The sequence below is a fragment of the Lolium rigidum genome, chromosome 7, assembly GCF_022539505.1.
Source record: "Lolium rigidum isolate FL_2022 chromosome 7, APGP_CSIRO_Lrig_0.1, whole genome shotgun sequence".
NCBI lineage: Eukaryota > Viridiplantae > Streptophyta > Magnoliopsida > Poales > Poaceae > Lolium > Lolium rigidum.
In genome coordinates this window covers 262,708,482-262,720,965 of record NC_061514.1, presented here as the reverse complement: position 1 = coordinate 262,720,965, position 12,484 = coordinate 262,708,482, and the positions used below count along the sequence as shown (strand labels likewise).

Here is a 12,484-nt window from a genome sequence, read left to right as displayed (position 1 = left end):
CAAACCTAGTGTTAAGGAATGCATGCAAGCATGGCTTGACACATTATGAGCTCTGAATTTTTGACCTAGATCATATATCATATAAATCTTGTCTCATATATTACAAAATAAAAATGACAACGTTGGGGTTTTTCCATAATGTATTTGTGTTAGAAAAACATTCAACTATTATCCGTGACACTTTGCCATATTCTCTTTTTTTATATATTTTTTTATTCATTTTATTTTTTCAATTTTTTGAAATAATTAGACAAAAATGACACATGAAGCCAAACGGCCCATAAGTTCCCGACGCACTACGGGCCCGCCTATTTACTTGAGGAGCCATCTTGGGCCTTATAGAGAAGCCTATGTGCAGGCACGGCACATCCCGTTTATAGATGGGCCTTCATGGACCATACCATGTCAAGCACCCAATGGTTTGGCGGGCTGTGCCGTGCCACGGGTCAGCCCTTTGACCAGGTTGACTTAGGTGTAGAAGCTTGTCATGCAAAAAAGTTTGGGTTGTCCTTACCAGCGGGTAGACAAGTGTGGTTCCTAGGTCCATCCCAATTTAAACATGCCTGTAATTTTTGAAGAAAGCACAAATGGTGCTCGGGAATCGGGATACACGTAGCCTGGTATTCCAAACAATTCTGAAACAAAAGTTTCAAAAATTCTAGGCATAGTCAATGGCGTATTTTACAAATGTGCAAAATCTCAAAGCAAAGTACTTAGTACTCTAGGCTACACAAAAATGACAAAATTTGACAATCTTGGGAGATTTGAAAAGTTACACTGATCTAGTACAATTTTGTTAATTTTGCGCTGCCTAGAATATAGATTATCTCACACTGATTTTTGCACATTGATAGTATGAATCATTGCCTATATATAGAATTTCGTTCATGTTTTTAATTTTTTTAAAGTATTAAATTCGATTTTTCAAAAAAGGGCTACATGTAACCGTCTTACATTTTGCCACTCTCTTAATTTTTGACTCAATATAAATGAAGGTGTGTCGAGTTCAAAAACAAAAGATGCCACTTTCCGCTCATTTTATTTTTGCCGCGTCACCGACCTGTGGGACCTAAAACCAGTAGCACAGCTAGTGGGAGCCACTAAGCCCACTCCTTTGCCCCAATCGCCGTCGTCCCGACTCGCTCCGATCCTCCGCCGCCCGTTGTCCCACCACGGCGCAGGACGCGCGCCCGCCTGCGGCCGGCCACATGTGGGAGCGCGGCAGGCCGCCCCGCAAGCCGCGACCGTCGCCTCTCATCTTGCCGGCAGCGGCGCTGGTGTCGCCCCCTCCCCCTCGATACGTCTTCCCCAGATCCCTCTTCGCACTCGCCGCCCGCATCATGCCGTCGCGCCGCCCCTCCCCTGTCCTCCTCCTCCTCCTCGCGCTGGCGCTCGCCCTACTCTTCCTCCTCCTCTCCCCCTCCGGCCCCTCCGCCGCCCGCCTCTCCCAATCCTTCGCTTCCACCTCCGCTGTCTCTGCCGCTTCTGCCCCTCCCTCCCCCATCAAGATCTACCTCTACGACCTGCCGTCCAAGTTCACCTACGGCGTCGTACGCAGCTACATGTCCGCGCGAGCTCCGCCGGGGTCGGCGGATGTGGGCGCGACGCTGGCAGACGAGGAGCTGCGGTATCCGGGACACCAGCACTCGGCGGAGTGGTGGCTCTTCAAGGACCTCCGTCGCCGCGGCCCGCGCGATCGCCCCGTGGCCCGCGTGGATGACCCGGCCGAGGCCGACCTCTTCTACGTGCCCTTCTTCTCGTCCCTCAGCCTCGTCGTCAACCCCATCCGCCCCCCGGCAGCCGCCAATGCCTCCGGGGCGGAGGCCACGGTGGCGCCTTCGTTGTACAGCGACGAGTCCATGCAGGACGAGCTGGTGGAGTGGCTGGAGCGGCAGCCATACTGGCGGCGGCACCGAGGGAGGGATCACGTCTTCATCTGCCAGGATCCCAACGCGCTCTACAAGGTGGTGGACCGGATCAGCAATGCGCTACTCCTCATCTCTGACTTCGGCCGGTTGCGTGGTGATCAGGCCTCGCTCGTCAAGGATGTCATCCTGCCTTACTCCCACCGCATCAACCCCTTCAAGGGTGATGTCGGTGTTGACGCTCGTCCAGCCTTGTTGTTCTTCATGGGCAACCGGTACCGAAAGGAGGTAAGTTCGTGGGTATGAAATAATAAGTACTTGATCAAATTTGGGGCATCGAGCACCTGCATTTGAAGCAAACCTATGTGATACTCCCTCCATTTTAAATTACCCCGCATATTAGTTTTTGCTAAGACAAGCCTTTCCCAGCAATTACTCTATTATTACTACGTGATAATAATTGTATTACTTAGTTTTCAGATATACACGATGCTTTTGTGTGATTATTGTTAAATTTAAGTTATGTTTAGATCTTCAGAGCACTCTCGTATGATGTCAAATTCCTGTCTTTGAATGATCATATCATATAAAATGAAGTTCCGCGAAAAGAAATTTCGGATATGATACACTGGATTTAGTTTATTTAGATGGGTGAGGTTGCTTCGTGTAAATAGGAACGCCACCAATATCATAGGACAATTCGACGAGGGCACCATTTGGCATTCAAGTGGTAACACATACAATCTCCTCAAGTGAAATAACTATTTCTTGCACGACTGAGAAATAGCTATTTGTAGGTCCACACTAAGAACCACCCGATCTAAATACTGAGATTTGTGTAAGTATTTCTAAGTTGACTTCATCGGGCAGCTATGAATGATGACTGAGAAATAATTATTTCTAAGTTGTCTGAGAAATAGTCACTCCCTTCTTATATTAGATAAACCGTTGCAAATTTAAGGGCTTGTTGGCTACATAAATTGCTGAGAATTGAAGTACTGTTCAGTTGTAGTCTTTCACTATTCCACAAACCACATCTGTTTTTAAAACACAGTCTCTTGTACATGCTAATCTACCTAGTTAATAATTTATTGCAGAGACAAACCCTGCCACAGTACTGCAAACAGTTCCTCTACCTTATGCCCTTCTTGTTCATTCATCTTCTAGGTGTCTAACATGACTCAAAGGTTTAAGCTGCATTCAGTTTTTCTTGTTTCCACTTGCAATTGTTGCATCCAATGTCCGCTACTTAATTCTGCATGATGCATAACTTCTTTGGAACAAGAGTGAAGTTAATAAATGCACCATCTGAGCATAGTATACAATAGTCAGTGGAAATAGTTAACAGAGAACCATTATTGAAACTCAACACTATTCCATAAATGAACATGATATAAGCCACTGCCAACTTTGTGTACTGGAAAATTGCCACTACAAAAAGGGACTTATGAAAGATGCCACTGTAAAGGGTTAGATTGATATACGCCGTTGCTACAATGTGTTAGCCTGAATGTAATCATGTCATGGTGTGATCTGCACACATAGGTTGTGTGTGAACAGGGGCGCATGATTTGTGTCCTGTGTGAGTCAACAGTGCACATAGGTTGTGTACTGAATAGATAGGCATGCTGCAGTGTGTTTGCTGTTAGAAGTAGGGTCTGTTTGGTTCCTAGCCACAATTTGTCAAGCCAAAGTGTGGTTAGCCACAAAAGGGTGGCTAGCCACAAAATTGTGGCTTAAAATATTGAAGCCAAACTTTGGCAAAACTTGGCAAAAAAGTTGAGTCTATGACAAATGGACCATACATATAAAGTGTGGCAAAAACCAAACACATGCCAAATAAACTATGGCTGCCAAATTTTGGCTTGGCAAATTGTGGCTAGGAACCAAACATGCCCGTAATCTTGTCAATGTAGTTGGATCTAGCTTAGTCATGAAGTATACAGGGTATGTAGGGAGAACTCTAGAATTAGGAATGTTCTAGAGTAAGATATTTAGGAGTACTATGAAATATCTAGAGTTTGTAGAGTATTCTAGAAGCATGGTGTAGGGTTTGGATTGTGCCACATGGCAACAATCTAAAGGGTCATGTACAAGTATAAATTGGTCCTAGCATAGGTGGCTAGGGTAAGCATGGGTTGCTAAGTTAAGTAGGCATTTGTTGCTGAGTAGTGTAGCATCAGTTGCTACAAAAGCTAATAAAAGAAGCCATATGTTGCCTAAACTATCCTGTGTTCTCCTCTATAGTTCTAGTCCTTCATGTTCTGCTTTTACTCAGGAGAGAGAATAGAGAACAGAGAGGGAACACTAACACAATGGCAAACATTGATCTATTCAACTGTTGGCAGTGACATTTTTTTTTTTGCCATATCATTTTTTTAATATGCAAAGTTGGCCCTGGCTTATATCGAATTGACCCAAGTGTTACAAAAAAATGTGGCAGACAGATGCTTTAAAGTATGCTATTAACTGCATGATTTAAAACTTCCAGAGCCTTATTTTAATACCAAAATGTGCTCCTCAAGTCTTCACATTTATCTCCCTTCAAGTTATATAGTTCCCACATCTAACTTAAGCTATGGGATGGTCTGCACTTGTCCTTATTCCTTTTCCTCAGTTTATTTACTATGAACACGCCCTTCTTTGTTTCTTAGCCATGTAGGTTATAGACTCATAGTCAATGTTATCTTTCTTTGATTACTTATTTCAGTTTATGCCAAAGCACTACTTAGTATGGTTGATTATTCTTAATAATGTAGGGTGGGAAGGTCCGGGATACACTGTTTCAAGTTCTTGAAAATGAGGGAGATGTAATCATAAAACATGGAGCCCAATCAAGGGTGAGTCGGCGTATGGCCACACAAGGAATGCACTCATCCAAATTTTGCCTGCACCCTGCTGGAGATACTCCCTCAGCATGCAGACTGTTTGATGCACTTGTCAGCTTGTGTGTTCCTGTTATTGTTAGTGATCACATCGAGTTACCATTTGAAGATGTAATAGACTACAGTAATATATCAATTTTTGTGGACACAAGCAAGGCTGTACAGCCTGGATTCTTAACTTCCATGCTTCGAAGAGTCAGTTCAGAGCGGATTCTGGAGTACCAGAGAGAAATACAAAGGGTCAGTTCTCCATCTTTCTTAGTTGGTGCTGTCGTATGCATCTTTATTACGTCTTTCTCTGTATGTATCTCAGTTACTCCCTCTGTTCACTAATATAAGACCTTTTAAATATTTCAAAGTGGACCACATAGGGACCAGAGTGAGTGAATCTACACTTTAAAAGTGGACTAGATATGGACCAAAATGGGTGAATCTGTAAAAAGCTAAAAGGTCTTACATTAGTGAACGGAGGGAGTATTAGCAACAGATTTCATGCATATATCTGAAACAAAATATATCTGATTGAGTAATAATTATATAGATTTTCTTCCAGTTGCACTATCTCATAATACTGGGATTTTTTATAGAGTACAAATGCAAATCACCCTGAATTGTATATGATTTAGTGAGATAGAAACACACTCACATGCCAAGTTCAGTTAGTTTCAGATGACTGAGAGGAGCGATTCTACATATCAGTAAACTTTGAGAACCTGATAATATGTCAGTCAGCCTTTTTTTTTGCACAAGCCAATGTAATTAAAAACATGAATAGTCATATAACTACCATATTGAAAGTTATATTAAAAGCTCAACAACTTAACTGCACTTGTTTGATTAAGTGTTTTTTGCTGTTAAAGCTGGTTATATGTTCAAAATTACTAGCAACAGACACTTGGCTGATTGGTGCAAACTAGAAAGATCATTTCTTTCTTTATTGCCGTTTAGTTGGAAAAACTTCATGGATGGTTGGTACTAGTTTCCAATTGCTTGGAAAATAAGTTGCTTTATGAATATGATTTATTTTTTCCTTTTTTTAGACACTGAATATGGGGTAATTTATGCTCATCATGGATGGGAGCATATAGTTTAGGCTACAAAGCAGCCAAAGTCTCATGTTAAGTAAAATCCGATTTGCTCCGGTGCTTTTAATTGACTGGGATATGCCATCGGCTTTTACTGTAAAAAAATAGCACCCCGGTGTTAAACTTTTACTGCAAGAGGCTCAAGGATTTGCAGGAGGTTTCGGCTTTTATGGAGTGTAATGCATATCCATACTGCTTTTGACATATTTGGCCGTTAACTAGTAGTTTCTTTGCTGAACCTCTGTTATGTTGCAGGTAAAACATTACTTTGAGTATGAAGATCCAAATGGACCAGTGAATGAAATATGGCGCCAAGTTTCCGTGAAGGCACCTCTGATCAAGCTGTTGATTAATCGTAACAAACGCATGGTTGAAAGAGGCACTAACGAAACTGATTGCTCGTGCATCTGTTCAATTCCGAGTGAGATATCTAATTCTAGATAGGTAAAATAGATGGCTTTCGTGGCCTGAAGGAATTCAACCTTTGTGGATACATCGCCTGAATTTTGGAAGTTGCAGCGCTATATATTTGTACAGCAAGGACCCAATTGTCTCTGTATAATTCCTGATTGCACGTAACCTCCCGATCAATCTTTCAAATTATTCAAGTAGATGTTGAATAGAGTCAGCAATGTAGGACGGCACTTTGACTGGTGTATTTGTATTATTTTATTTTATTTTATTTTATTTACGTTGTTCGCTTGTCAAAATGTCATGTTGAGACAGAATGTTTTATTCACAATATTCATCATAGTGTTTCTTCTGGAGACATATACAAGCCGGAATACGAATGATGTACCAGAAGCAATCTTGGCACCTTGATTATGGTGCCTGAAATATGACCAATGTAGTTTTTTTAACTAATGAACCTTACTCTGAAAAATCAAGTGTTGAAAATTGCTTTGTACACTGAAGTACCTTCCACATACACGTCTCAAAGGATTTAATTGAGATACTCCCTCCGTCTAAAAATATGGGTCTCAACTATCTTTAACTAAAATATATCTAGATAGTGTTCATTCAGGAGTGATGCAAATAGCATGTACATCAATACAGATCGTGCCTAAGTAACTCACGCATGGATGCCGAAAGATTAGGTTAATGCTAACATTACAGGAGCACTAACACACTGGCTGTATACCATGCGCGTACTCCTCTTTAACCCAGCTTCGGTGTTGAAACTTTTGACCGAAATGATCAACCTGCCCCAACAAATTACCAGAAAAGACCACCAATAAAAAAATGCTAAAAAAAGACTGCCTCCATGTGGTGCTAGGGTGTGCCACGCGACACGTGGCACCTGGTGGCAGTGGGGCCTGCCGCCGCACGTTAGGAGGCCATCCTGTTTTTTATGTGCATTGTTTGAAATCGTCAGATGAATCCTTGAATCCTATCATGTTCGAGTGTTGATTCATGTTGTTCCGTGTTCATAGGAGAAAGTGATTAGTGTTATCGCCTACACAAGCTTCCGCGCGGTCGGCCTGCAGGGGTTGCCACGGACGAAAACCCATGGGTGTCGTCGTGCTTGCCGCCCACGCCAGTGGCGGCATGGCCCACTACCTCAAGGCCTGACTAATGGAGCGCGCTGGCCTCCTAATGTGCCGCCAGGGAGAGCGGCGGCTGGCGTTGCCGCCATTAGCAACGACACACTCTGCTGCCACGTGGAAGTGATCTTTATTCGCAATTTTTTTCATAGGTGGTCTTTTCTAGCAATTCGTTGGAGCAAGTGGTTCTTTCTATCAAAAATTTCCGACGCCATACATAACCATATTCTTATAACTCGTGGATACAAAATCCTATTTATACCCTTGTCCATTGTATAGATATTTACTCGTACCTATAATCGATAGATACCCCTTTAAAGCCGCCGCGGTCCTACTTAGCTTACTTGCCAATTACGGTGTGATGGAGAAGGCTGATGGATCGACAACTCGAGGGAACACGTGGGGGATTAAGATGAGTAGGGTTTGACTATACCCATGGATGCATGATTGTACTAATAAAATGGTTGTAAGTTTTATGGCATCATAAAAAGTTACGAGTTGAGATTTACCCATGTTAATTTTCCTAAAATGATATAATCTCTTTTAAGAACTAAAAATATGAGAAAATAAGGATGTTAGTTTAAGTTTAAAAAACTGGACTCGTTTTCTAGATTTTTTTAGCAAAGCAAAGGTCATCATGTGACAATAAGCATGATGTAAGTTCCACGTAATTCACAAAATTATGCTCCCCAACTCAGCGAAATGGTCCATGGTTGTAGCACCCCGGTCATCCATCGGTCGGGTCTGTGTCAACTCTTTAGGATCTCTAGACTAGCTCACACGTCTTTCCAGCGTACTTTGTCCTCATTCGTGTGCACCCGACTTTGAAGAACTATTCCAACAATTTTTTCGATGGTTAGACAGATTGGCACTAATGGATTTTGAACTAGTATTTACCGTACAATATTCTTTTACAACTATGTCCACACCATTATGAAGTTTTGCAGTTTTTGTAAGTACTCTTCTTTCTAATTAAAAAACAAGATTAACCAGCTCGGATGCTTGGCGGTGTCGTATATATGCAGTACCTTGTCGAATAAATTATCTGTACTAATAAAACACAAATTATACTATGTGCAATAAAATATTTTAGTATTTGTGGAACAAATCACATCTATAAGGAAAAAAAATCCAAAAAAGGAAGATCTCGTAGAACAAATCATGAATAAACGAGAAACAAAATGTTTAGGACACCTAAACAAAAAAAACATGATTACTATGCAGAAAAGTGGATCATATGATAGTACAAAATTTTGTGCCTAAGAAAAAACATCTACAAATCGCAAGAAACTTATTGGAACTTAATTTTAGACTAATAAAAAAAATCACCACTACTAGCGGAACAAAAAAACGTATAAAGTATAGTTGGGGAAAAACTTATAGCGTGATGGAAAAAATAGAATCTACAAGTGGAACAAAACTTTAGTGTTCTATAGAAACAAAATTGCCTTCCATCGAATAAAAAATTAGACTCCAGGGAACATAAATCACATTATAATTGGGGAAAAACGGATAGAATGAAAGAACAAATCGAATCTACATGTGGAACAAAACTATAGTTTTACAGGAACAAAAAATTGCTAGGAACAAAAATTAGACTACAAGAAACAAAATCACAATGTAGTTACGGGACTTCTAGCACAAAGGAACAAATATGTGGAACATAACTGTAATGTCTTAGGAACAAAACCCTCCTCCCCCAGGACCAACAAATTAGACTACAATGAACAAAAAAAAAACGATATAGCTGGGACAAACATATAGCAGAAAAAAAAATATCGAATCTACATGTGGAACAGAATTGTAGTGACCGAGAAACACAAAATTTGTCTCCGCCGGAAACGAACAATTTGACTATAGAAGAAACAAATCACATCATAGTTGGGGCAAAACTTATAGCGCGAAGAAAATAATATAACCTAAAGGTGGAACAAAACTATAATGTTGAACGAAAGAAAATCACCCCCCCCCCCTCCACACACACACACAAGAATAACAAGTTAGAATACATGGAACAATTAATATGACGGTCTAATGGATCAAAAATTATACCAAAAAAGAACAAATCAAATCTATAGGTGAACAAAATTGTAGTGTTCGAGGAACAAAAAATCGTCTCTCCTAGAAACAACAAATTACAATACATGGAAAATATCATAATATTGTTGAAGCAAAATTTATTGCGCGGAGGAAAAAAAATGAATCTATATGTGAAAAAAACCGTAGTATCCTAGGAACAAAAATTTCATACCCCTAGAACATCAAATTAGACTAAAAAGAACAAAATCAAAGTATAGGTGGGACAAAACTTATAGCATGGAAGAAAAAAATAGATCTCCATGCAAAACAAAACTATAGTGTCCGAGGAGAACAAATCGACTCCATGTGAATACAAAGAATAGCATGTAAGGAACAAAATCACACTACATCAGCGCAAAACTTATAACATAAAGGAACACATCGAATCTACGCGTAGAACGAAACTGAAAAGAGGGAAAAAAATATATGAACCATGCAACGAAAAATACCGCAAATGGAACAAGTTGAAGTGGAATAAAAAATGGTATTAATAGCAAATCATGACAGTGAGGGAAACACGAATAATTATACACGAAGGAGAATAAACATCATTGAAGAAAATAAATAAATATAGGAACAATAAAATTATGGAGTCAATTTCCAAAACATGAGGAACATATATTTCATTGTAAATAAAGTAAAAAAGTACTTAAATAAGGAATAAGTTAAATAAATGAAGGGTAAAAATAGAATGGAAAAGGTAAATAGAAAACACTCACTTAATCTTAACGTCACTAGAAGCAACACATAGGTACTGACTAGAGCGACACGAATCGTTGCCTCAAGTGAAGCGCGTCACGGAAACTAAATTAGGCCGGCCCACTAATGCGTGTCTTTGGCGGAACAGGGGTACAAAACACTCGGGAGTTAGGGAGCAATTTCCCTTAATCCTGTTAAGGGCTTGTTTGGTACTAAAGTTTTAGTGGGGATTAGCGGGATAATCCGCTCCAAACTTCAAATCCTCACTTATTTCCAATACATGTTTGGTGCTAGAGTATGAGCAAATTTAATCCTCACTTATTTCCGTTTTCCCCAATTTTTTGTAATTTTTTCAATCCCCAATATTCTACCCCTACCTAGTGGATTGGGGATGGGGTTTTGTGGGGATTAGGTGACATCAGAGATTCACTCAATACTTTAAAGTAGGGCTTTCTATTTTCGTGCCCTCGGTTCCTTAGTAGTACTCATTTTCCCCCATCTCCTTAGTTTTTCCTCGGTTTCCCAGGCCCTTGTACGAAACCCAAAGAAGGAGGTCGGACGGTAGGATTCCCGTTTAGTTGACCGTTCCGTGCTGACGTGTGGGGCCGCGTCATGTGGGGCCGCGTCGCTTGGGGCTGGTAGAAAGGGACCACTTGGGACAGGACGAGACCGCGTTTGGTTGTACGTGAGCAGGAGCTGGGTTCTGTCTCTCTCGGTCCAAATTGGCATATCGCTTTTAAGAGCACTATTTTCCCCTTTTTCTCTCTGTCTTTTTTCACCAAACTATTATCAAATCTACAGAAGTTTCCATTTCTGTCTTTCTTCAATTATTTGTTCCTTTTGGCCCTCGTTTTTTGCTAAATATGGCAGCAAATCTAGTACTTCCTCTGGTCCATATTAATGACCTCACCGAACTTGGTTTATATGTACTCCATCCGTGCATGTATATAAGATGTTTTGATTTTTTCTTTTATTCATCTACTTTAGTTTGTATCTAGTCTAGGTTTCAGTGTGTAGGTTCACTCTTTTTAGTTTGAATGCAGTACACTCTAAAACATCTAAGCAATCAAGGGCGCCCAACAATCAAGTATAGTACAATAGGGATAGATAATAGGTAGATAATAAGCTGCATACAACAGCCAAAATAAGGTTCTTGACAACACCAACATATTAACAACAACAAAATAAAAAGTTGTTTTGCAGCAGTAGCACACGTCCTGGACTCCGCCTACTCCATCTGGCTCCTCCTCCTCTAGTTCTTGCTCCCCTGTCCCTTGATCTTGGGCACCTTGGGCTTGAGCGGAGGCATGCACCCGGCGGCGATCTCCACCCGCTGGAAGTTGCGGAGGTGAATGCCGAGCGCCGTGTGCTTGGCGCGGAAGGAGTAGACGTTCACCGTCGAGCCGACCTTGGGGAAGGTCCTTCCGATGTCCTCGACATGCGTGAGGAGGTAGTTGAAGTCGGTGCCGCCGAGTCTCCTAGTGCAGAAGGGGCACTTGTAGGCACCTTTGGCGAAGTAGGAGACGATATGGCCGACCTGCAGCCTCCGCAGCACCTGTCGAGTCTTGACGTGCTCTTCCTCCTCGTCGCTGCCGACGTCGCTGCCAGACATCTGATCCATATCAAACGGAAAGTATGAGTGAATGAGTTGCAACATAACAAAGCTAGGAAAAAAGAGGCAGCCTCAGTTAGATTGAACACAATTATATATCTACAGGGACGGGGTAAGCTAGGAAAAAAAGCTCATGCACAACAGATTTGTACACATCAATGGTTCGCTGAACCCGCTCTGTACAAATTTGTGCCCAATGATTCATCATAGGCAAAGAAACAAATTCCAGATCTGAATAAATTAACCGAACGGCCAAACCCCAAATCCTAACCCCAAATCTTAACTGATTGAGATCACATGATTACTTGCATAAATTAACCGAACGGCCGAACCTCAAATCTTAACCCCAAATCTTAACTGATTGAGATCCCTTGATTACTTGCATAAATCAAGAAGGGATCGAATCAAATAGGAATAAAATTGGCGTAAATATTAACCCAATACTCATCGTACCGACAGATCGGCAAGTAATCATGGAACCAGCAAAAATAGGGTTGAAAAAACAAGGGAAGAGGAACAACAAGGGAGCAAACCGTAGTTACCTCGTTCCAAGGGTCTTCCATGCAGGTGTCATAGGGGTTTGGCAGACAGCCGTACACGACACCACCTCGTAGGGGTCCCATCCCGGCGGGATCTGAACGCCACCGGCGGCAGCCTCCGATGCACCGTCGGGAGCCGCCAATGCACCGGCGGCGGCGACGACCGTAGAGGGGAC

General features: G+C 41.5%; 1 protein-coding gene across 1 annotated transcript; it reads left to right on the top strand.

Annotated features, from left to right (window-relative positions):
* The first annotated feature begins 1,208 nt into the window (after nt 1-1,208).
* On the top strand, nt 1,209-6,504 carry LOC124677944 (probable arabinosyltransferase ARAD1). The gene is made up of 3 exons (XM_047213878.1): nt 1,209-2,153; nt 4,625-4,990; nt 6,091-6,504. Exons 1-3 carry the CDS (start codon nt 1,209-1,211, stop codon nt 6,277-6,279), a joined length of 1,500 nt encoding a protein of 499 aa, XP_047069834.1. The 3' UTR covers nt 6,280-6,504.
* The last annotated feature ends 5,980 nt before the right edge of the window (nt 6,505-12,484 follow it).

Excerpts from the sequence above, each read along its gene's own strand:
- LOC124677944 (XM_047213878.1), top strand. The coding sequence starts at position 1,209 with ATGTGGGAGCGCGGCAGGCCGCCCCGCAAGCCGCGACCGTCGCCTCTC. Across the intron at positions 2,154-4,624 it reads GCAACCGGTACCGAAAGGAG|GGTGGGAAGGTCCGGGATAC; the intron begins GTAAGTTCGTGG and ends TTAATAATGTAG. Across the intron at positions 4,991-6,090 it reads ACCAGAGAGAAATACAAAGG|GTAAAACATTACTTTGAGTA; the intron begins GTCAGTTCTCCA and ends GTTATGTTGCAG.